We start from the raw sequence: 26,459 nt of genomic DNA, 5'->3' as shown, positions 1-26,459 counted from the left end.
AGTCTGAGTTTAACGTCTGAATGGGATTGAGAGAGATGTTGAATCTCAGACAGATAATTGAAAGAGGGGTTATTTTCAGACTGAAATTTTGAGAAGTGCTTTAAAGGAATAGTTCACCCAAAAATGAAAAGTCTGTCATTAATTACTCACCCTCGTGTCGTTCCAAACCTGGAAGACCTTTGTTCATCTTCAGAACACAAATGAAGATATTTTTGATGAAATCCGAGAGTTTTCTGACCCTGCAAAGACCAGAATAGTAGTAAAGACATTGTTAAAATAGTCCATTTGACAGCAGGGGTTCAATTGTAATTTTATGAAGGTATGAGAATACTTTGTGTGCAAAGAAACAAAAATAACGACTTTATTCAACAATTTCTTCTCTTCGGTGTCATACAGTGTATGCGGTTCAGTTTGTTAACATTAGATAATGCATTAGGTATCATGAACTAGCAATGAACAATACATTTACAGCATTTATTAATCTTGTTAATGTTAATTTATACACCTACTAATACATTTTTGATGTTTCAAAGATCTGACAATAATCTGGAACAATAAATGATGTGGGAAAAGATTGTAACTTCACTATACCTAATGCATTAGTTAATGTTAATGAATTAGAACTTGTTGTAAAACACTATTTTTTTTCTTAATTTTCTTGTCTCAACAAAACATTTTTATACTATTTAATATCTCATCTTGAGTTGTTAAAAATACAGTTAAACTAATAATATTTTAAAATGTTATTACAGTTTATACAACAGTTCTTTCTGAGCCTTGAATCTGATTGGCTAATAAGACTGCAATATTAGAGTCCAACAGAACTCCAACAGCCGCTACACTGTTTATAATTGTATCACTGCGCATGCAGTACTCACAGCAAGTGTCAGCGGACACCCCAAATCCACCATAATTTTACAAATATTACTGTTTTTGTGTCACGGAATGTAGTTTTAAGAGGTTTTGAGACAAGAATGTACTTGTTTATAGTTCAAATATGCAGTTTGTTAAAGTGCCCCTATTATGCCATTTTAAAGGTAGTTAATATTGTTGTATTAGTCTATTAAAACAGGTTTACATGTATGCAAGTTCAAAAAACACTTTAGTTTTCTCCAAAATTAGATATAATTTTACCCCGTTTCTAAATGATTCGTAAACGACTCGTGTGAAGTAGTTCGAAGAATCAGTCTCTCTAAACCCCTCCTTTCCGTGAGCCCTCACTGCTGTGATTGGTCAGATGGCGCAGTCCTTTTAGATTGGTCTACCGCTACAGCGCAAAAACGAAACGCCCATTGGCATAACTGAATGACAGCTGCGGAGACCTGTTAATGCATAGAAAAGATAGCCTCGATTTTACCCTATCAATTCGAGCCGGAGTCTGACGATGAAACGGTTGAAGTGGCACATAGACAAGAAACTGTTTCGTAAGCACGACTGGAGCAGGACGTTTCTCACTGGGTGTCATATGTTACCTGTTAAAAGTGCTTGCAATTTGCTTTTGTAAGCGAACCGGGCACACCTCTACGTTGTGAACTTCAACACTGTATAATGCATAACACTGCGTTAAGCCATCGTTTATCATTATCATTACTTAAACTAATAAGGCAGACAGACAGTCAAGCTGCATCAGTCACAATTTTTAGACTACATTGCACTCACAGCTGAACAACAGAACTACAGAAACGCAAGTTAGCTGGTTACCAAGACATGAGCGGGGTTCTTACACAACATAACGTACACAAAGACGTATTTTGAATGATCGCTAGAAAATACAATCATCAATTATTAATCATACTTACAGGTAGAAGTTCAGAGGAGCAAGCCGGTCCAAATAAACTGGGCACTGATCCATTTTTTAAAACCAAGCGTTTGGTGAATCCCGCGTTGTAACGTTACTCCCCAAGATTGGAAAAGCAGTCATCAGTAAAATGATGCGAACACAACACAAGACTGGAATTGTACTGCTGAGGTGTTGTTGAAAAAATTAATGTTAACCACTCATTCTTTGTAGATTACTCTTTCGGAGGGGCATATAAAACAAATTTACTCTCACAGCGCAGAATACAGCGTCTTCTTGACATGATGTAATCCACGTGAAAATGGTACTGTTTGTGGGCGGGCAAGTTGTTCGCGACATAGAACGTGGGCGGACATTATGCAAATGTGTAGTTCATGACATGTGGCCGTAACAGAAAAAGATTCGAATTGCTGACGACTCGTTTAGGCGAATGTGAGCCGACTCTGCACTGTCGGCGTCACAACTTTGCAGATAGTTTATGTTCACATACAGCTACATGACACACTACATGAAATATCATATTTGAAAAGGCATAATAGGGGCACTTTAAATCTAAACATTAGATATAATTCGTTTTGGGTAAATCTAACGGGCAGTCCTTGATCTCATTAATCTATTATTTGTTCCAGAGCAAATAGTTTTGGCAAAATATGTCAATTCAATGCTGTATATCAGAGCGCTGCCTATGTACTTTTGACTGAATTGCCTAGTAACTTTTATGATGGCTGTTGTTGTTGTTTATTAAATATTATTATTTAATAAAAAATATATTATATAAATAATAGTAGTATTTAATTAGTGTTTAGTATTTAGAAGCAAGCAGTGTGTGTGTTTGCGATGGTGATTTTAGTTACATTGTTCTGTTAGATTGCGACAAGACAGTTTTTACGAGTCAGCAGTAAAGAGTTTTTATTGAAAAATAAACACAGTTATAAACAGAAGTTATTTTTAGTTTTAACATCAGCTTGACGCAGCTATCAAATGTACTAAGCAGTGCTGTCGACAGAAATCACTCTCATCAGATGAAAGGATATTAACGTTACAACAAACATAATGTTTTCTTCAGTGGACATTCAAACTAATGTTTTATTGTGAATATGAGATTGAGCTGAAAAATGAATGCTGTATCAGATTCAGGTAATCACACTTGTCCAGTGCATCTCTCTCTCATAATACTCTACTACACATAATAAAGTCAGCTTTAAAATAAAGTAATACAATAAGCTTTCAATAAAGCAACTCAAAGTTCCTTCGTTACTATGTCTAAAGTTACGTTTTGGAATTAGTAACAGAGGCTTGAGCTCAGCTGTTAAACTGTCAAACTGAGATTTGAATCTGTGGTGGAAGGAAGTAGTTCTGCACAGAAGAGGGTTTTTAAAAACACTTGTTGTATAAACACAATATCACACTTGTAGACGTGAGATATAACTGTATATCGGCACGCTGTGATTACCTACATCTACGAGTGTGATATTGCCAATTTAAAATAGCTATTTTCTACATTTAATGTATTTTAAAATGCAACTTATTCCTGTGATGCAAAGCTGAATTTTCAGCATCATTACTCCAGTCTTTAGTGTCACATGATCCTTCAGAAATAATTTTAATATTTTGATTTGCTCCTCAAGAAACATTTTGAAAAATATTAGGAAAAAAAACTTTTTTTGTTAGGATTGTTAAGAATAAATATGTCTTTTATAAAATCATAAATGTCTTTACTGTCACTTTTGATCAATTTAATGCATCCTTTTATTATAATAAAGGTTTTCATTTCTTTTAAAAAAATCATACTAACCCCAAATTTTTTAATCTTAGTGTACATATGCAGTACTGCTGCATCGTAGTGCAAATTGGTTTTACTTTCATCAGGAGCCCACTCCAGCTGATATATCTCAATGTCTGTCAGTGATGGACCACTTCCAAATCACAGTCTGACACTTGAGATTGGGGCTACAACTTTATCTTTAATTTCATTGCCTGCCAACTCGAGGGACCATGACTTTTGCAGTTTGCGGTTGACCATAGTAATGGTGAGCAACATGCCGTTTTCAAATCAAGATCACGTGAAAGCGTTTCTGTCAAGATGACAAGAAAATTACATTGTGATCTCAAGAAAAAAAACCTTTTAAAGGAGTTTTATTGTCAGAACTGATAGAGAAGTTTAGAATGAAGGAGTTTAATATCAGACATGCAATGACAGATATGTTCAAATTCAGACTGAGATTAATAATAATCTCAGATTGAGAGTGTAAATGGGGCTCTGTAGAGGTGGAATATCAGATTTTTACTGAAAGGTTTAATTTTGGATTGTAAGAATGACTTAATATCAGATTGTGACTGTGTTCAAACTGTCTTAGAAGAAAATATGGATAACAAAAGACAAGACGTTAGGATGATTAAAAACCTCAGAAAGAGGATATGATGTGCGTCACAGGTGAAAATAGGTAAGAAATGAAAGTGTGTACACGACGGAGAATGGTTTTTCTGAGTGAGCCGTGTGTGTGCAAGTGTGTTTGTGTGTGTGATTAATTGCTATCAGAGCAACAATAAGGATTCACTGGAGACAGACTGTCTCCTACTGGAGCAGTGGAATTATGCTGTCCATCACTACCCCTCCATCCTTCCCCTCTCTTCTTCCATCACTCCATCACTCTCATGCTATTACCGTACTCATCCGTCCGTCCCCTGCTGGCACCTCCTTCTCTTTCCTTCCTTCTTCATCTCCTCTCCACTGGAGCCCTTCCTGATTGTTTTCCTCTCTTCTGTTCTTTTTTGTTTTCTGTCTTTTCTTTTTTCATTTTCAGGGCGCTGAGTGGTCTGGATAAAGAGGCAGACCTGGTGCACATCGAGGCTCGAACTGACAGTGGACGTTAGTCTCTTTCTTTTTCTTCTTTTCCCTCTTTTGCTCTTCCAATTTTGTCTGTCTTTCTCCTGCTTTTTCGCTTTCTCTCTTCCTCCCCTCCTAGCGCACTCACCCTGTCTTTCTTACTTTGTCCCCAGCCTCCTATGCTTTTTTTTTCTGTGTCGCAGTGAAAAATGAACAGATGAATTGTGGACAACAGTAAATTCAATAGTAAATGGTTCTGGCTTGGTTCTGGCAGACTGTTGCGCTTATGTTTTATCCTTGTGGGACAGTGTTGTGCATTAAAGTCTATTGATATGAGCCTGACACAACACAACAGGCCCTAAGCTACAGACAGTCTAACAACAACAATACATTTAAATGTGTTATGAGTGATGCAGTGGTTACAGCAAATTAAATTTGAAGCACAGGCAAATGGAGAAGGTGGCAAAAGCTTCTTTAGTTTCCAGGCGGTAATAATCAAACACCTTTTAAAACAAGGCTTTGAACCAGTTCTTTCAATCTGTTCAACAGAACAATTTAATAGGCCATCTTATCTGTCCATGCCTTCAAAGCAGAGCAGGCATGTGGATTCAGAGTTGGGCAAAATTCTGAACGGAAGAATTGGTTCCTTTTCAATTCATGAGCTGCAAAATGTCCACACTCTGAAGGAAGCTGAATTGGAATGACAGGAAGAGGAATTTAGTTAACTGCATTTCAGAGGGTGTCACTAGATCCTTTTAACAGTAGAATGCCCCTGTAAAGATTATTGATAAGTCCTCATACAGTGGGTACGGAAAGTATTCAGACCCCCTTAAATGTTTCACTCTTTGTTATATTGCAGCCATTTGCTGAAATCATTTAAGTTCATTTTTTTCCTCATTAATGTACACACAGCACCCCATATTGACAGAAAAACACAGAATTGTTGACATTTTTGCAGATTTATAAAAAAAAACTGAAATATCACATGGTCCCAAGTATTCAGACCCTTTGCTGTGACACTCATATATTTAACTCAGGTGCTGTCCATTTCTTCTGATCATCCTTGAGATGGTTCTACACCTCCATTTGAGTCCAGCTGTGTTTGATTATGCTGATTGGACTTGATTAGGAAAGCCACACACCTGTCTATATAAGACCTTACAGCTCACAGTGCATGTCAGAGCAAATGAGAATCATGAGGTCAAAGGAACTGCCTGAAGAGCTCAGAGACAGAATTGTGGCAAGGCACAGATCTGTCCAAGGTTACAAAAAAAATTCTACTGCACTTAAGGTTCCTAAGAGCGCAGTGGCTTCCATAATCCTTAAATGGAAGACGTTTGGGACGACCAGAATCCTTCCTAGAGCTGCAAACTGAGCTATCGGGGGAGAAGAGCCTTGGTGAGAGAGGTAAAGAAGAACACAAAGATCACTGTGGCTGAGCTCCAGAAATGCAGTCAGGAGATGGGAGAAAGTTGTAGAAAGTCAACCATCACTGCAGCCCTCCACCAGTTGGGGCTTTATGGCAGAGTGGCCCGACGGAAGCCTCTCCTCAGTGCAAGACACACGAAAGCCCGCATGGAGTTTCTAAAAAACACCTGAAGGACTCCAAGATGGTGAGAAATAAGATTCTCTGGTCGGATGAGACCAAGATAGAACTTTTTGGCCTTAATTCTAAACGGTATGTGTGGAGAAAACCAGGCACTGCTCATCACCTGTTCAATACAGTCCCAACAGTGAAGCATGGTGGTGGCAGCATCATGCTGTGGGGGTGTTTTTCAGCTGCAGGGACAGGACGACTGGTTGCAATCGAGGGAAAGATGAATGCGGCCAAGTACAGGGATATCCTGGACGAAAACCTTCTCCAGAGCGATCAGACTGGGCCGAAGGTTTACCTTCCAACAAGACAATGACCCTAAGCACACAGCTAAAAGAAGGAAGGAGTGGCTTCACAACAACTCCGTGACTGTTCTTGAATGGCCCAGCCAGAGCCCTGACTTAAACCCAATTGAGCATCTCTGGAGAGACCTAAAAAATGGCTGTCCACCAACATTTACCATCCAACCTGACAGAACTGGAGAGGATCTGCAAGGAGGAATGGCAGAGGATCCCCAAATCCAGGTGTGAAAAACTTGTTGCATCTTTCCCAAAAAGACTCATGGCTGTATTAGATCAAAAGGGTGCTTCTACTAAATACTGAGCAAAGGGTCTGAATACTTAGGACCATGTGATATTTCAGTTTTTCTTTTTTAATAAATCTGCAAAAATGTCAATATGTTTGTGTTTTTCTGTCAATATGGGGTGCTGTGTGTACATTAATGAGGAAAAAAAATGAACTTAAATGATTTCAGCAAATGGCTGCAATATAACAAAGAGTGAAACATTTAAGGGGGTCTGAATACTTTCCGTACCCACTGTATGCCATGTTTTTTCTATCAGCTGTTTAGAATCAAAGCTAGCAATGCCAGATTTGCAAATGAATCACTCCTTTGATTTAATCAGTCAAATGGGTTTGCCTGAAACTGTTCATGATTCAGTTTGATTCATTTAGACAGTTCACTCACACACTGCAGTGGTTTCTCGTTTGCAGTGATTTCTCACACTGAAACAGTAAAGGGATATTTCATAAAACAGAAAACAAAAAGAACATGGATGAGGTGAATATTTACCTAAAATTAATTGTTGAAAACAAAACTTGAAAACGTCTAGCGTTTCTCCATGACAAAGCAGCTCTTTATTGCGTGTGTGCTGTGAACAACTTTGTACTGCAGGTAAAGACTTTTTATCTCCTTTTATGTCAAAAACAATATGTAAAAAAATATATGAAACAGCCCTGCACATATGTAATGCATTCTGGGAATTGAAGTGTTCTTCCACTCCAATTTATTGAAAATAATGAAGTCTCTATGTCTATAAAGCTTTAAACGTCAAGGCTTTTAAACTTTCAAACAGCTTTCAAAAGGCTTTGTTAAGACAAGACTAGCTTTGTTTTCCTAATTTAAAATTACAATTGAATTCCTTGAATTTCCATTCATTTTAATTCTGCTTTACATGTACAACACTGATTCTTTAGATTCTCACAAACACTCAAAAAATAGCTTGTTCAGTGAACTTAAAATTAAAGTAAACTTTTCCACGCAATTAGTTCAGGTTTATACAACAAGACTAATAAACAAGTTCAAGTAAATAATATTAGGTTGGTTTAACAAAACATAATTTGTTTAATTGAACTTGATTTAGTCTTGTTTTATGTACCTAAACTAATTGCATGGAAAAGTATTTACTTAATTTAAATAAGTTCACTGGACAAGCTTTTTTTTTAATAATTAGCAAAAACACATTAACGATAAGATCATTCATAGTTGTAATATACCATTAGAGTTAAGCAAAGAAGATTGATCTCAGAACTGGCGTTAGCCCATTTTTGCTCTTTGCATGAATCATGAGGTCAATGAAGCTGCCAGCACCCTAACGGTGTGTTCACACGGGGCGCAAGCGTCAACGCTTCCCATTGACTTTGAATGGGTGACGTCAAGCTTTGCCGAAAGGAATTGTGGATCCGTCGGCGGCGCTTCACTCGCGTTGCTCGCGGCAGAAGTTGAGAAATTTTCAACTTCTGCCGCGAACAACGCCAGTGAAGCGCCGCGTCAGCCAATCAGATCGCTCTATGCAAACACAGTGGCCAGGCGGCAGCCAATCACGTTCATCTTGTTCAAGAGCAGCATTTTATTGGCTGACGCTGCTATGACCATAGACGTCAGCCACGCCTTCCGTTAAGCGTTGACGCTTGCGCCCCGTGTGAACACACCGTAAGCATGAGAACTATTCTTCTGCACAGTGGTAACCTCAAAACTTCTAATCTCCAAACCTCTTCTAGAACTCAAAAATAACTCACCATTACATGTATAAGAACTCTAACATGTCATTTTCTTTAAAAAAAAAAAAAAAAAAAACCTTTTTTGTCAACATATTTCATTCTTAATGTGACCCCATGCAAACCATGCTGGGAATTACATACACTTTTCAGTTAGTTGTATAGTCCCAACACAAAATTATTAAGCTCAATTAACTTTTACAAATTCAAGTAGACTGAACACAATGGAAAAAAGTTAGATAAGAAAATTTCAAGAATTTAGTTGCTTCTGCTTATTTTAATCAAGTAATTTAAACAAGCCTTTTTTTTTTGAGTGAAGTCTATATTTGTGTTATTACAAACCAGGGGATCTTCTAATTTATTGTGGCTTACTGGATTGATAATAGAAATGTGATGAGAAATCTTTAAACAAAATAGTATTGATTGTGTGATTGAAAGTGAGATTTGAAATAGTTTTTAAAGTTCTCTATGAACATTGTAAAGATTAGTAAGAAACTTCTAAACCCAGTATCCATTAATATCATGTAAAAATAACTCCTTTAAATTTGTTCTCAAAACATATAAAAAAATATTAAAAAATAGTTATGTAAGATGTTATATCTTCTACTCTTCATTTTGGTTCAGTGTTCCCTGCAGGGTTGCAACACATTTTTCATTTCAAAGTACTTTTCCAGACTCAAATTTCCAAACCTCTCAGTATTTCAGACCATATATAACATAAATAGTTCATACGACATTATATTAGGTATATATTACAGTCATGTGTAAATATTTCTATTTTCTCAGGGTTTATTTAATTGATATTCTCAAAGTGACAACGTAAGCCTATTTTCACCACTGAATAAAAAATAAAAAAGGTAATTGCAACTTTTTATCTCAGAATTATTTAGCAATTCTTTCTCATTTGTTCTCAGAACTGTATGATATAAACCTGCAATTGCAAGTTATAAAGTCAGAATTGTGAGATATAAACTCGCAATTCAGAGAAATTAAGTCAGAATTGCGAGATATAAACTCGCGGTGCTGATTTTTTCTCAGAACTGCAAGTTTATATCTCGCATTTGTGACTTTTTTTCTCAGAAATGCAATTGCGTGTTAAGTCAGAACTGTCAGATAGGAACTCACAATTCTGAATTAATTCTCAATTAAAATTGGACATAATAACTTGCAGTTGTGTTTATATCACAATTCTGAGAAAAACGTCAGAATTGCAAGAAAAAAACAAAGAGATATAAACAATTGCAAGTTATGAAGTCCAATTTTGAAGAGAAAAAAGGACTGATATGTTCTCAGAATAACGAGATATAAACTCGCAATTCTAAGTTTATAACTCACAATTGTGAGTTTATATCTTACAGTTCTGAGAAAAAAGTCAGAATTGTGGATTTTTATCACACAGTTCTTTTTGTCTTCAAATTGTGAGTTTGTATCACGCAATTCTGGGAAAAAGTCAGAATTGTGAGATAAAAAGTTGCAATAACATTTATTTATTTTTTATTTAGTGGCAGAAAGGGGCTTCCATAACACACAGATCCCCTAAAATACATAATAATAATAAACAGACTTTTGCATGCACACAAGAACATTTTTTGTGCCCTTGAAAAACTATTCACATGCGCATGGAAATTTTTTGCATGCTTTTGCATTACAATTTCTAGTTTTCTATAACCTATTTTCTTTGTGCATCAGTGCCATCTTACTTTGAATAAAATGAAAGCATGGATGCACATAAATTATTAGTGATCAGAATTTGGATTTTCTTATGGTAGTACCTCTAATATCAAGGCCTAATGTCCAATTTAGCACATCCTCTGTGGCGACAGAGAAACCGTGACACGAAATGAACTGATGGCATAATACGGCTGTGTGCATTGCTCTATTTGCCAAGTTCAAGGGTCTATAAAAAAGTGTTCCAAAATGTGGCTTTTGTTAGGGCAGTATGTCATATTTCAAGGCCTTAGGTCTCTTTACTGCATACTCTGTGGCGGCCAAGAGAAACAATACAGCGAAATGGGCTGATGGCACAATAGGTGGCTCAGTGTGCATTGTCCTATATGCTAAGTTTAATGGTGTGTAAAGAGGCTGTTTTTTTATTTTTACAAAGGTCCTTGAGGCTACAGAGCTAAGAACGTTGTGAGAAGAAACCTGCGTTTTGCAATATGAAAAAGTGCACCTTGAATTCATTCAGTCATGCTTAACAATCACTAAAGAATCTCTTAACAGCTGCCATGAAATGTATTTTTGTTAAATTCTTATTTTTCTATGTATAAAATAAAACGGTAACACTTTACAATAAGGTTCATTAGTTAAACATTAGTTAATGTATTAACTAACATGAACTAACCATGAGCAATACATTTATTACTGTATTTACTAATCTTTATTAACGTTAGTTAACGGAAATACAGTTGCTCATTGTTTGTTCATGTTAGTTCACACTGCATTAACTAATGTTAACAAGATTTTAATAATGTATTAGTAAATGTTGAAATTATCATTAACAAAGATTAATAAATGCTGTATAAGTCCAGTTCATTATTAGTTCATGTTAACTAATATGGTTAACTAATGTTAACTAATGAACCTTATTGTAAAGTGTTACCAATAAAACTAACTGGGACAAAAGTCTAGAAAAGCAAATATTTTTCCAAACAGTGCTTTTTTTTAATACTTTCCCAGTCCTGGAACACTGTACCTAAAACTGATAAAAAAGTTAATTCTAATCTGTTGTTTCTTTGTTATGCTTTTATTTTCTTTGCTTTCTCCTTTCTGTCTTTCTCTGTCTTTTACTCCCACCCCCTCTTTCTCTCCCTTCTGAGTGAGGATGGATAGCTAGTAGAGAGACTGATAATGGAGAGCACTGATTAATTTGGCTAGACATAGAGATGTGTGGGAAGTTTGTGTGTAGGTTCTAGATTGTGTTTGTTGTGTGGGTGTGTGTGTGCCAGCGAAAGTGAGAGAGATATTGATCATCTGTTTTTTGTTTGGTGTAGATCAAGGCGTTCTTGTGCACAAGCGTATCCTGTGTTGATAAATCTGTGTGTGTCTCACAGAAATGCAGTATATTACCTGCAGAGCACAAAAGTGTTCAGAGGAGGGTAGGCAGTATCCATTCAGTGGCCGAATTGACACCAACTCGCTCGTTGTGCAGGACCAATACATCTTCTTACAGGTATAGTTGCGTGTGTGTGTGTGTGTGTGTGTTTCATAAAGTACATAAGTTTATGTGATACCGAAAAAGCCTGTGTGTGTGTGTGTACCTGGTATTCATCACGTTATGGGGACCAAATGTCCCCACAAGGATAGTAATACCAGTAGATTTTGACCTTGTGGGGACATTTCTTAGGTCCCCATGAGGAAACAGGCTTATAAATCATGCACAATGAGTTTTTTTGAGGAAGTAAAAGTGTGCACAATCTCCTGTGAGGGCTAGGTTTAGGTGTAGGGTAGGTGTAGGGCCATAGAAAATACGGTTTGTACAGTATGAAAACCATTACGCCTATGGAATGTCCCCATAAAACATGTAAACCCAAAATGTGTGTGTGTGTGTGTGTGTGTGTGTGTGTCACGGTAATCTCTGTCTGACTCTTTTTATAGCCCTCCTTTTATCTCTGTCAGTACCGTGTAAGTGAGTGATAACCATTGAAACCAGCCTCTCCATCTTTAACAGCGGGCCAGGGGAGGACAGGACACTGTTCTGAGTGAGAATCCCAAACCTGGACCCTCCTCTGTCAATACAAGCGACTTTCTTTTGACTTTTGTTGCTTGAAGCTGTTGGATTTGAGTTGACAGAGTATAATGAGGTTATTGATTCAAAAAGTGCAGGAACAAGAGACTGTCTGACACCCCACACCTCTCGCAGGAAAAACACAGTGTAGCGCCATCCTCACCCTGTAAAAGTGGACAAACACACACACACACACACACACACACACACACACACACACAGCCTCATTCTTTGGACATCCAAGCTCTATTGACACTGGATCAATCGAGGCATTAGAGCTTTAATGCACTATGTTTACAGCCTAATAGCTACAATCTACTTGATAAGAGTGTGTACAACATGCGCGTCTGTGTGGGTCAGGTTTTGCTCAAATTCAATACATTTACATTGGACTTTTTCAGTCTGGCCAAAACAACAGTTTCCAGCCAAAATGATTTTTTGGATTTTTGTGACGTTGGACTGAGAGAACTAGATATTGTGACTGTATCTTGGCTTTGTCCGACATGTGTACGTGTTAAGTGGGCTAAAATTGGCCTTGAAGTATTTAATCCTTCAAATACTTACAGTGCCTTGCGAAAGTATTCATACCCCTTCATTTTTTCCACATTTTGTTATGTTGCTGCCGTATGTTAAACTGCTTTTTCCCACATCAATCTACACTCCATACACCATAATGGCAAAGCAAAAAACAAGTATTTAACATCTTTGCAAATGTATTAAAAATAAAAGGCTTAAATAATTCCACTGCGTAAGTATTCATACCCTTATCTGGGCATGAATCTATAAGTCTATAATCTATAAGTTGAAATTTAGCTCAGAGCATTCATATTGCTTGTAGATGTTTCTACACTTCAAGTAAAGTTAATCTGTCGCAAATTCAATTGAATGTGTATGATTTGGAAAGGCACACACATCTTAATAAAAGGTCTAACAGCTGAAAATGCATATTGGAGCAAAAACCAAGCCTGAGGTAAAAAAAAAAAAAAAACTGCCTGTAGAACTCAGAGACAGGTTTGCATCAAGCCACACATCTAGGAAAGAGTTCAGAAGAAATTCTGCTGCATTGAAGGTTCGCAGAAGCACAGAAACAACCACAGCTCTTCCTAGAGCTGGCCTCCTGGCCAAACTGAGCAATTGATGGAGAAGGACCTTGGCTAGAGTGGTGACCAAGAATCTAATGGTCACTCTAGTTGAGCTCCATGATCATATATGCAGATGGGAGAAACTTACAGAAGGACAAAAATCACTGCAACACTCCACTGATTTGGGCTTTATGGTGGTGTGTCAAGACTCAATCCTCTCCTCAGTAAAGACGCATGAAAACACACTTGGAATTTGCAAAAAAAAAATAGCTAAAGGACCAGAAGACTGTGAGAAACAAGATTCTGTGGTCTGATGAACTTCAATTCAAAACATCATGTTTGTAGGAAACCAGGCACTGCTCATCACTTGCAGAGTACCATCCTAAAAGTAAACTGTGCTGGTAGCAGCCCTATGCTGTGGGGCTGTTTTTCAGCTGCAGGGACTGAGGGACTCGTCAGACTAGAAGAAAAGCTCAATGCACCAAAATATTAAGATAGCCTTAATGAAAACCCAGTTTAGAGCATTCAGAACCTCAGACTGGGCAGAAGGTTCACCTTCCAAAATGGCAATGAACCTAAGCACACAGCAAGAGTGGCTTATAGACAACTTTGTGAATGTCCTTGAGATGTCCAGCCAGAGCCTGGGCTTGAACCCAATCAAACATTTTTGGATAAACCTTAAAATGTCTAGCAGACCCCATCCAAGCTACCAGAACTTGAGAGATGAAGAGGTGAGGCGAAGATTGGCAGATAATTGCCAAATGTTGATGTGCAAATCTTGTTGCATCATATAAAGACTTGAGGCTGTAAAGGTGCTTTAGCTAAGTAATAAGTTAAGGGTATGAATACTTATGCAAATGTACTCATTTCAGTTTTTTTGGTTTGTCATTATGGTGCATGGAGTGTAGATTGATGTGGAAAAAAAGAATTTAAAACAGGTTAACATAAGGCAGCAACATAACAAAATGTGAAAAAATTAAGTGGTATGAATACATTTGCAAGGCACTGTATATTGTGACAAGAGTTAAACCCTCTGGCTTTTATTTTGTGGAAACTGCAGTTTTGGTGAAAACAGGTTGACAAATGTGTTTTCATTACTAATCAAGTAAAATGTTGTAATTATCTGTTCACAAAAATGTTAGAAATTATGTGAACGGCGCATGCAGAGATAGAGTTTACTGCATTTATTATTAATTAAGCCACTCTGAAACACTGGATCATGAGCAATGAAAAGTCCACTTTATGATAGACAAGCAAACATGGGTTCTGACTGGTGTGAAGTGCTGATCTGTTGTAAATCCTTGTAAATGTGCTTTCTCTGACTTTGTGTGTGTGTGTGTGTGTGTGTGTGTGTGTGTGTGTGTGTGTGTGTGTGTGTGTGTGTGTGTGTGTGTGTGTGTGTGTGTACCTGGTATTCATCACATTGTGGGGACCAAATGTCCCCACAAGGATAGGAATACCAGTAGATTTTGACCTTGTGGGGACATTTCTCAGGTCCCCATGAGGAAACAGGCTTAAATCATGCACAATGAGTTTTTTTGATGAAGTAAAAGTATGCACAATCTCCTGTGAGGGCTAGGTTTAGGTGTAGGGTAGGTGTAGGGCGATAGAAAGTACGGTTTGTACAGTATAAAAACCATTACGCCTATGGAATGTCCCCATAAAACATGTAAACCCAACATGTGTGTGTGTGTGTGTGTGTGTGTGTGTGTGTGTGTGTGTGTGTGTGTGTGTGTGTGTGTGTGTCAGCTAACCACAGCAGGAAGAACTACATACTTTGTGTCCTATCAGCGAGGGCCCTTCAGGACCATACAGCTCCCTAAATACTGTCTACCCAAAGTAAGATACATGACACAGCACTAGCTGTCACAAATAAGTTGTCAAATGAAATGTGTGTGGCTCTAACAGCTGTTCTCTGTGCAGGACATGCACATTGTCAGTACAGATGAGGGGCAAGTGCTGGCAGCAGTGCAGGAGTGGAACGAAAATGACACCTACAGTCTGTACATCTCTGACACACCTGGAGTTTACTTCACCCGCTCGCTTCCAAACCTCCGTACCTCCCGCGGCCTCGCGGGAAACCTCATTGTGGATGTCTACAAGGTCTGTGAATATGATGGGGCTCGCCAAATAAGTTTAAGTCGTCGACCATCTTGTACACAAATGCATATTGCGTGCAGTTAGGGAAACTTTTGTAATTAAAACGGCTTTCTCCAGGAATTTGTGAAAGTAGAACAGTGAACAGTGCAATGCAGCACAAACAGCAGTGTTTGAAGTTATGCCATTAAATGCTATGAATACAAAGAGAAGAGGAAAATCTGATAATGAGAATAACTCAAAACATACAGAAACTGAAGTGTAAGCAAAAATGCAAAAAGAAACGAGGCGTATCTGCAATAATGTAGAACCTGATATCCTTTCCTTCTCCTCCTTTCCATCGCTGCAAAGAACACAGTAATATCTATAATTGTTAAAAAAAAACAGTGCTGATAATACTTCTCTAATAATAATAACCCGAACAATACAAACACCTTCTTATTGTTTTTATTATTATTATTTAGGGCTATCACTAACAATAACGTTGGTGATCGAGTAAATGGTTGAATATTCTGCTACATGATCTCATGACGAAAAGCGGAGCTGTGGGAATATTTTTGCAAGACACAAAATTACCCCAAGTTAAAAATGTATTAATAGAAAATTGGCTAAATAGATTTGGTAAACGCTCCAGTGCGTATTTGTGTTTGCACTCTAGAGAACATTAAGTTTCCATTTACTTTACAACGTGTTTTTGTAGCGTTAGTAGCAATGTTGAACACCTCTGATTGGCCATTCCGTTCAAATTAGTCAGAATTCACCAACGTCCGGATTTTGTTCTGCACACTCGCAATCCTTTCACTGTAACATGATGTAAATAAGAGGTTCACTGATTGTAAAGGAACTTTGTGAGATTGCGATAAACTTAAGTGACACCTTGTTAATGATTATAAAGAAAGAGCTATTTGTGCACTTTCTAGGCTAAATATAATCTGTACAGAATTTGAATGAAAGTTTTGGTCTTCAAGCTGCTAACAGCCATATACCCTGTACAAGCAGCAAAGTTTCAGGAGTTGTATATAAATCCCTCATCCCTCACATAAATGTGAGATTGATTTTTGAATGGGAGAAAAATATAATTGGTCAAAATAGATGTTCATCAAACCGTTACAAACTGTTCATTAAGCAAGTGCCATTAGATTAATAGAAAAATGTCACAATATTTTTTTAAATGTGGTTGCAATTGTTTATACAAGTAATGACTAGTATAAACTAGTATTATAATATATAATCTTGCAGTAATCGTGCAGCATATATTCAAATGAATGAGAAGGTGTGTTCAAACTTTTGGTCTGTACTGTATATTTTTCTGTTTATTAAAGTTTTTACTCTACATTTGTGCAGTTTTCAGTGGGTTAGTGATATTTTTTAAATATATATAAATTAATATAAATAATTAATTTTTTTAAATGGGTTTTTATACAAAAACTGCTTTTTATGTAAAATTCACTTTATAAAAGACCCACATTTCTAACTTTAATTCATGGGGATAACATGGATAATTTCACATGGTTTAGTGTAAGATTTTGGAAAATCCAGTTTTAAAAGTAAAAAAAACAACTACAAATAACTTTTACCAGTAGGTGGCTGCAGAGCTCCACTATTTGCTATTTGACCACCTGAAAGATATTTTTTCACAAGTTTTTTCAGTTGAATTCATATCTACAGTACAGAACAAAAGTTTGGACATACCTGAATGAGAAGGTGTGTCCAAACTTTTGGTCTGTACTGTATATATATATATATATATATATATATATACACACACACACATACACACACACACACTTTTTTTTTAACAAAACAACCCCAAATAAAAATTAATTTCTGTTGTGGGAATTCTCACTCCAAATTGAACTCAAAAGTTGGAAGCCCTGAGTTTGCATATTTAGAAAGATATTGATGTATTCTCCTGGTGTAGGTTTATAAATGAATTACCTTATAAATCTGATAGAATTGTGCACATTGTTCCCAGATGAATGTTATAAGCAACTCAGACTCACAGCATATGCATAGATCGAGTTTGAGATGGTCCACGAATGTAAATGATAACTGTTTGTGTGGAGCAGCATTTACTGTGAACCCGCAGTGCAGGTTTAACGGAATCACAGCCTTTGGGAATTTACAATAGCACTATGCTTTATTATGATTTTTAAATGGTTTTATTATTTCATGCAGCCTTAGAAAGCGGTCCAATAGAGTGTTTCCACGGCACGTCATCAATTGGCCATATTGGTGGCACTGAATGCAAACAATGCCACTGAACGGAAAGGAACTCGCAAATTTTGCTGATTATTGCTGCTGAAAATAGTCAATTATTGTCATGACACAAGCTTCTCTGTTCTTTTTGTATTCTATCTATTTTTAGGCCTCTAACACTAGTTCGCTTTTCCTTTTTTATTCTATCTATTTTCTTTTTATTTATTATATAATTAAAAAAAACTTGCTATGTGTACTGCGTTAGGCTAAATGAGACTTGTCATAGCACTTGCATGTTATTGCTCTTTTGTTGATTTTGATTGCTTCCATTGTCAATGGATAAAAGCGTCTGCTAAATGTCTAAATGTAAATGTAAAAAAAGCCAAAAGTTATAACAAATCACGGAGAAGAGTGCAAAAAACTGTCTGAGCAACAAAAGGCATTTGTGGTTGGCCAACCTGAACCAAATTTCAAGGGCAAAAATCTTGACAACATGTGTTCGTTCTTCTCATTTCCAGTCATGTAGGTGAAATATTGAGCTAATATCTTAATTAATACTGCTTGTACATATCTTTACCATCAATTAACTTGAGTTTGTTAAAAAAAAATTGCACCCTTTCCTGTTTACTAAGTCCTTATTTATATGATATAGCAGCTTCCACACGTTTTTTCCGTAGTTTAGACAGCATAAATTAGCGGAACATATTCAGTAGTACATTAACCGTGCAATCAATGCTGTTGTTTACATCCGAGTATCTCCAATATGACCACGCATCCAAGTAACTGACCAAACCCTTTATAATGCTTTTCATGGATTCTCATCCATGGTAAATCGACATTGAGGAATTGAGGATTTTTTTTATTGAGTACTGTTATTATTATTACTGTGAACAAAGAAAACATGGAAATCCAATTATTTGAGTTGACTTGCTTTTGTCCTGTGCTGTAAAGGTGGCGGGTGTCAGTGGACTGATCATAGCCAACAAGAAAGAAGACGCACAGATGAGAACATATATCACCTACAACAAAGGCCAAACCTGGAGCTTACTACAGCCTCCGGCAAAAGACACCACAGGACATGACATCAACTGCAACCTGGTGAGAACCACTGGACACAAATCATCCAGATACACGTATCCTACTAAACATGAAGACGTTGCCAAAAAAGGCATCAGTCACCAACATAAAAGCAGGTGATATACTACTTAACATAAAACTATCAATAATGTTAATCCTATTACAGTGACACACCCACTATTATTAAAAACAAGCACTCCATCAGAGCCAGTCACACACACTGTATTCATTACATTACACTCAGACACACGTAGTTAACTATGGACAGACGAAAACAAGACATTACAGTGTTGACACGTTTTTCGTTTGATGCATTTTTACAGTGGAGCCCTGCTGAGAGGAACTCCTTTAGTCTCAGTGAAATGAGGGTGAACCGCCAGCTACCAAACAATAGCTCTGAATTCAGTGCTTTCTGATGGTTTGATTAAGACACACTACCTTCTCTGTATCTTGTAATGACTTTCACTGATGTTTTACACTGTTCTGGAAGATTGGTGATTTCAATTAAGACATACATTGAACAACTGGAGTCCATTTATCAGTAGATCTCAGAAAGTCTTAATTACTTTTTTTTTTTTTTTTGCTGCTGCTGCTGCACCAACGTGGGTTTTGAGTTTGCACACATGTTGTCATACTTTAGAAAGACAAGATGAAACAAGTTTTTATTCCAGTCCTTGTGCTCTGGGTATTTTGGGACTTATTACTAACTTTAAACAAGAATTCAGACGTTTGTACAGATGGAACAAAAGTTTGCTGCTTACTTGCATAGAAAATTAGTTTTGAATCACTAGGTGGTTGATTGCATTTAACTGTACTGATTTTTGACACTGTATTGACACTGAATTTTAATTGCCGTAATTACATTATGATTTTCCGAAGCTCTGAAATCAAAGATTTGATTTTTCGTTTAGAAAAAAACTAGGTCATTCTAATTGTAAGGGATACTAAAAATACGGACGAAAGCGTGGAGATCCGAAGCGGATTCATTTCCACGGCGTTTGAAAGCTGATGCTACAGTCGGTTGATGCAGGGGAGATTATGTAGATAGATGGAAATGTATTGAAATATTATTTAATGCTGTGAAATGTTCTAATTTTCAGCCGTCGTGCTCCCTGCACCTTCACCTGCAGATGTCTGAAAACCCCTACACACCTGACACCATCTCCACCAAACACTCCGCTCCAGGGATTATAGTGGCCACAGGTGTGTGTGTGACTGTGCCACTTCCTTTATTGTTTTTATGCTTGTGACATCTCAAGTCCCCCAGGAGTTTCTGATAAATTAGAGTGAAGAATGGGTATAAATGAGCATGCTTTTAAATGCAGATGGAGTTTAAGTGGCCAAATCACAGCTTTCAAGTTGTTACATCTTTGTGTTTTTCAGCGGCAGAGTTTGGCATGATTGGAACGAAAACTCATTTCACTCTGTTCTTCTGCTTGTCAGATTCATTATGAAGTTATCTTCAAAACTCAAGCCCAAATAGCTTTCTGCATGTGACTAGATAGATTCTCGCTCAAAAAGTTAGCCATGCAGAGCACGCAGAAAATATGACCGGTGTCTTCCACATTCATAATTGCCTGTCATGTCCGACAGCTGTTCCGCAATCACTTTCCCATGCTCAGAGTGTATAAATATAGGATTTGAAAAATATGTTTTTTTGTCACTGACAGCAGCTTTACCAAACGTTCTTCATCAGGCGTCTTGATGATTGTGGTCTTTGAGGGCACTCATACCCACCAGACAATATGCACCAGGAATTTATCAGGAATCATAGATTATATATTTAAAATGATACTGCTGTGCAGTGGCAAAATGTAACTAAACAGTTGTGGTAGTCAGTTGTGTGTTTCATAGACCAGGGGTTTTGAAACAGGACCTCCTTAATTAATTAATTAATTAATAGAAAAAGGACTGCAAAGGGAAAAATACTAGTTTATAATATCAGTTTTTTAATTTGTTGTCTAAAGACTGGTCCAAACTCATGAGATTACTAGTGATTATTTTTTTAATTTTGCAATTAGCACTTGTGAACTATTCTTTTAACAGCACCAGCTTTTAACATTAAGAAAAAGATCTGCTTATAGTTGTTGGGGAAGAAAACCCCAAAGTGTTTTAGCTATTTTTTTAAAGACACAATTTGCTTTGGTACAGTCAGTGACCATTTAAAAGCAAATTATTTAAACAGCTTTTGATAAAGTATTTCTTTTTTATTTTTTGTCATTACAATGCCACCTAATACACGATGCATGGAAAAGGCCTTTGCTCAGTTACTAATTAAATGTGTGAAAACTCTACAATCAAAATTGAATAGTTTTGCCTTTGTATTGCATTACAGATCTTTAATTGTATTTGTGTTATTGCTTGCTTGTGTGTTTTTTTTTTACCAGTATGGATTATTTTCTGTTTTATTCTATTGTAATAAACTGCGATAGAACCAAATCTTATCCACCAATATATCTCCAGCAAAAGCATGGTGACTAATAATTTGTCTGTGAGAGTTACAGCAGTATTTTCTCTCTTAGGTAACACTGGGCCCGAGCTTTCCTTCTCTAATACAGGAATGTTCATCTCTTCTGATGCCGGCAACACATGGAGACAGGTAAACCAGTCACCTGTTCACAGTCACCTGCCTAAAGGAATAGTTCACCCAAAAATAAAAATTGTCAATACACTAAAAAATGCTGGGTTAAAAACAATCCAATTTGTGTTATTTGGCAACCCAGTGCTGGGTAGATATAGGACAAAACACATGCTGGGTTACTTTGGGTTAAATGTTTTTACCCAACATGCTGGGTTGTTTTATTTAAGTCAACTATTGTTTAAAATGATTATATGGCTGGCTTAAAATGAGCTATACATTACAAATCACACAGAATTATAGAGGCAACAGCAATAATCAAAAGATAAACATTTACTATTAAGCAAAAACACCCATGGACAGAAATATGTGACCCTAGTTGTCCAAATGAAGTTCTTAGCAATGCATATTACTAATCAAAAATTAGGTTTTGATATATTTACGGTAGGAGATTTACTATATATCTTAATGGATCTTTACTTAATTTCCTAATGATTTTTGCTGATAATTTTGACCCATACAATGCATTTTGGCTATTGCTAAAGTCTACCAGTCTACAAACAAAAATAACCCAGTATGATTTAAAATGTAATTATTTTAATGAAATCCCAGAGCTTTCTGACCCTGCATAGACGGCAACACAACTGACACGTTTAAGGCCCATAAAGGTAGTAATGACATCATTAAAATAGTCCAGTAGGTTAAACTGTAATATGAAGTTACAATATTACTTTTTGTGCGCAAAGAAAACAAAAATAATGACTTTATTAAACAATTTTGTCTTTGTCAGCACAGCAAGCATGTGTAGTACAGACAGGGAAGAGAAGAAATTATTGAATAAATTCGTTCTTTTTGTTTTCTTTACACAAAAAATATTATCGTAGCTTCATAAAATTAAGGTTGAACCACTAATGTCACATTGACTATTTATCTATGTCCTTACTGCCTTTCTGGGCATTGAAAGCACCTTACTAACTTAAACTAATAAAGGAACAAAGAAACATTAGATTTTTGTCTTTTTTTTTTCTTTAGATTTTTGAGGAGGAGCACAGTGTTTGGTTTTTGGACCACGGAGGGGCTTTATTAGCTGTTACGCAGTCTGCTGTACCAACACGCCATTTATGGTAAGACAAAATACTTCTTAAAAAACATATTTATAAATGCACTGCCTTGCAAATTTTACTGAATAACATCAATACACAAATCAGATTTGTGATGCAGCCTGGAATCAATATTACATTGTGTTCATTCATTTAGGCCAGAGAAGAACTAGTCCCCTGACTATGCCTGGTTTATTCCAAGATTTTATTTTTTAATTTCTGTCACCTTGCCATTTTTGTTGCCTTTGGCTTGCTTAGTTGTGGTTTATACAAACATAGTGCAGACAAAACAAAACGTGAACTGAACTATTATCTATTATCTTCTGTAGAGCTGCGAGAGCTGTGTTTTGCAAAATCAACACTGTTATTAAATTGAACTAATCAACATTTACTGACTTGAGTCGAATAACTACACTATATTCAGTACTGAGAAGCTGCTTCGAAACAATCTCTGTTGTATAAAATGCTATAAAACTTAAGTCATGAGTTGACACAATATATGTGTATAATACAGAACACTACAGAGATTATGGCTGTTTGAGTTCATTGCAGTTTATCTCTAACTTTTGGATATTTTTTATTCAGCCTAAGTTTTTGAAGTTCCCTCATGCTTAAACGTCAGCTTTGATATGAGGACTGGCAGATATACAGCAGGCAATAGGTCTTATCATATCAAACATTTGGAATCCTTTCAGCGAAAGTGCCTGTCATGGCTTTGTAGTGCAGGTGGCTGTGTTTGCCAGGGCTTTTATGCTCATGTTGGGGGGGTTAAGGTTTAAAGCAGAGGTGGGATTCGGTGGGCTTCCGTTCACATGTTGTTCCTGCCACGTCACACGCGCGGCTTTGATGTGCTAAGCTCTGAAACGTTGTCAGGATCAATTAGGCTGCGGAAGATAATTTGTATCCTCCTGTGGGTTGCTGTTAGAACTGAAGTCAGATGTGTGTGCGGGTGTTCAGCCGTCAACTTGGGTGACTTTGACCCATATCTACAACAACAGAAACACTAAACCAAAAAATCTTTCTTTTCTACATAAAAAGACAACATGAAGAACAGACGTTATACAGATCTATACAGAACAGTAAGCTTTTAAAAGCACTGTGGAAATATACTCCACCATTCAAAAGTTTGGGTCCGGTTTTTAGGATTTTTAATGTTTTTAATATAAGTATCATATGCTCACCAAGGCTGCATTTATTTGATCAAAATACAGTAAACAGCAGTATTGTAAATATGACTGTGTAAAATAACAGTTTTCTGTTTTAATATATTTTAAATTGTCAATTTGATCCTTCAGAAATCACACAATCCTTCAGAAATTATTCTAATATTGGGCCATAATATTGTTTCTGCAATGCGGAAAACGTGGATGGAAGTACTGAAATCTGTTTTGTACCTTTGTAATAAACTGATAACCACCAAAAGCAGGTGGTGTTGAGAAAGTCACTTGATGAACCAAAGCCCATCACAAGCAGTTTTTAAATACTAACATATATAAAAGGTAAGTTTCTACGGAAAAAAACATCAAATGTGAAATTTACCGCTGAGAATTCTGGGAAAGTCACTTTAATTCACTGTAAATTATACATTCCTTTTCACTTGAAAAACTGTATGCTACCGTAAAATTACATGTAATGTCTAATACCCTTAACCAATTAGTAGATTTTTACTGTAGCATTTTTACAGTATTTTACCGTTCAAATCACAGCCATTTTTTACAGTGTAGTGTCTGTGAATATTAAGCTGCCAAAATACTATTTAAATGAAACCGGCATGTTTCTTTGGAGAAAAACTATTGTCATATCAGGGCTTTAAACTGAAACATAAAGGTCTTCACAGAAACTTTTCAAAATAAATGTTCTGTTTAACTTGAAAATACTATGACAAAATTACTGAATGTAATGATAGAACTACTACTACTAAAATTTCTTAAGTAACATATACCAGAAGAAATTATTTACCAGAAAAATGTAAATACATAAGACAGTATTTCTGGAAAAAACAAAAAAAATAAAATAAAATAATGCATTAATTATTTATAAAATCAATTCATTAGAGATGCTTTTGATTATTAAAATTTAATGAAACCATTAAAATGTAGTGCAGAACATTAATGGAAAACAGAATTTGAGGGAGAAAAATCATGTATTTCAAAGGGCCTTAAAAATGTCATTTTTGTTAAACTTTTAATAAATTGCTGTTAAATTGTATGTTTCATGATTTCAATTAATTAGACATGTTTTTATTAATATTTTTGGTAACACTTTACAATAAGGTTCATTAGTTAAACATTAGTTAATGTATTAACTAACATGAACTAACCATGAGATATACATTTGTTACTGTATTTACTAATCTTTATTAGCGTTAGTTAACGGAAATACAGTTGTTCATTGTTTGTTCATGTTAGTTCACACTGCATTAACTAATGTTAACAAAATTTTAATAATGCATTAGTAAATGTTGAAATTAACATGAACAAAGATGAATAAATCCTGTATAAGCGCAGTTCATTATTAGTTCATGTTAACTAAGGTGGTTAACTAATGTTAACTAATGAACCTTATTGTAAAGTGTTACCATATTTTTTAATAAACCAATAAAACAGAGAAAAATGTAAATGGTAAAAAAAAAAAAAACGGAATCCAGAAAAATTTTATCTGGAAAATAAAACAGTATTTGGGAAAAAAACAAAACAGATTTCATAGGGCCCTACTGTCACAGGGAGTCAGACTGAGACGTGCGGATCCATTCGCAGCATTTATTCCAAACAAACAAACACAAAGGGGCAGGCAGAAATCGTGGTCAAAACAGGCAGAAAGGTCGGGGCTGGCAGCGAGAATCAAAACACGGGAAGGAGTCCAGGAATCAAAAACACAGGAAATCAAACACGGGAATAAACGCTCGGAAATAATGACCAGAAGGAACAATAAGACTTCGCAGAGTGGCTGTGTGTGGGAGAAGTCCATGAAGTGTGGTGCAAGAGTTAATGATGACAGGATAGACCAGATATGTGACACCTACTAATATGCTGATTTGGTGCTCAAGAAACATTTTTGTGAACCATTTTTCAGGTTTAAATGACTAATAGAAAATGTAAAATAAAATATGGCATTTATTAGAAAAAAATCTTTTGTAACACGGTAAATGACTTTACCGTCACGGTTGATCAATTTATTGCATCCTTGCAGAAAAAAGTATTAATTTCTAAAAACAAAAAAAACAATAGATGTTGTGTTCTATTAAAAGCCAATACCAATATCCAGACAGAATCTGTGTACTAATACTCATGTGTGCTGATTTAATGGGATTTATGCAGAACTCTGCAGACTCAGCAATGTGAGTTGCAGTTGGTTATTGAAAGTAATTAAGAAAAAATAACCAAATTATGCTGAAATGAGGCATAGTTCACCCAAAAATTAAATTTGATGTTTATCTGCTTACCCCCAGGGCATCCAAGATGTAGGTGACTTGTTGCTTAAGTATAACACAAACAAAGATTTTTAAATCAAACTGTTGCAGTCTGTCATTGTCATACAATGGCAGTCAATGGGACCCATGGCTTTGAGAGTCAAACAAAACATACACAGACAAAACCAAATTAAGCTTGTGATGATACATTGAGGTCTTAACACACGAAACAATCAGTCTGTGCAAGAAACTGAACAGTATTTATATCATTTTTCACCTCAGATTCACCGCAATGTCCAACTGTCCTAAACGTGTTCTAAAAACTAATTACGTTTGGTTGCGCGAACTCATCCAGGAGTGTTGACTTTGCACCGACTCCCAACTTTTGAGCCTGAAGTTATGGTTGCTTGCTCTGCGTCACATGCCGGCTGTTGTGAACGCACTCAGGACAGTTGGACATTGCGGTGAATCAGAGGTAAAAAATAAATAAAAATAACAAATACTGTTCAGTTTCTTGCACAGACCTATTGTTTTGTGTGTTAAGACCTCAGTATATTGTCACAAGCCACAGGGTTTAATTTGGTTTTGTTTGTGTATGTTTTTTTTTTTGTGATTCTCAAAGCCCCCATGACTGCCATTATATGATTGACAGACTGCAATGGTTTGAGTTAAAAATCCTCGTTTGTGTTCTACT

General features: G+C 36.3%; 1 protein-coding gene across 1 annotated transcript in view; it reads left to right on the top strand.

Moving 5' to 3' along the window:
- The window catches only part of sorcs3b (sortilin related VPS10 domain containing receptor 3b), a 91,861-nt gene that overhangs the window by 41,854 nt on the left and 23,548 nt on the right, over positions 1-26,459 (top strand). The window contains exons 6-13 of the mRNA XM_073826654.1: positions 4,603-4,667; positions 11,550-11,668; positions 15,055-15,144; positions 15,229-15,408; positions 18,553-18,699; positions 19,779-19,881; positions 21,201-21,277; positions 22,289-22,380. Of these exons, the coding sequence (XP_073682755.1) occupies positions 4,603-4,667; positions 11,550-11,668; positions 15,055-15,144; positions 15,229-15,408; positions 18,553-18,699; positions 19,779-19,881; positions 21,201-21,277; positions 22,289-22,380 (873 nt within the window). The remainder of the gene's footprint in view (positions 1-4,602; positions 4,668-11,549; positions 11,669-15,054; positions 15,145-15,228; positions 15,409-18,552; positions 18,700-19,778; positions 19,882-21,200; positions 21,278-22,288; positions 22,381-26,459) is intronic.

Source organism: Garra rufa, chromosome 21 (genome assembly GCF_049309525.1).
Source record: "Garra rufa chromosome 21, GarRuf1.0, whole genome shotgun sequence".
Lineage (NCBI taxonomy): Eukaryota > Metazoa > Chordata > Actinopteri > Cypriniformes > Cyprinidae > Garra > Garra rufa.
The sequence above is the reverse complement of the archived record's forward strand: the minus strand, read 5'-3'. Positions and strand labels throughout refer to the sequence as shown.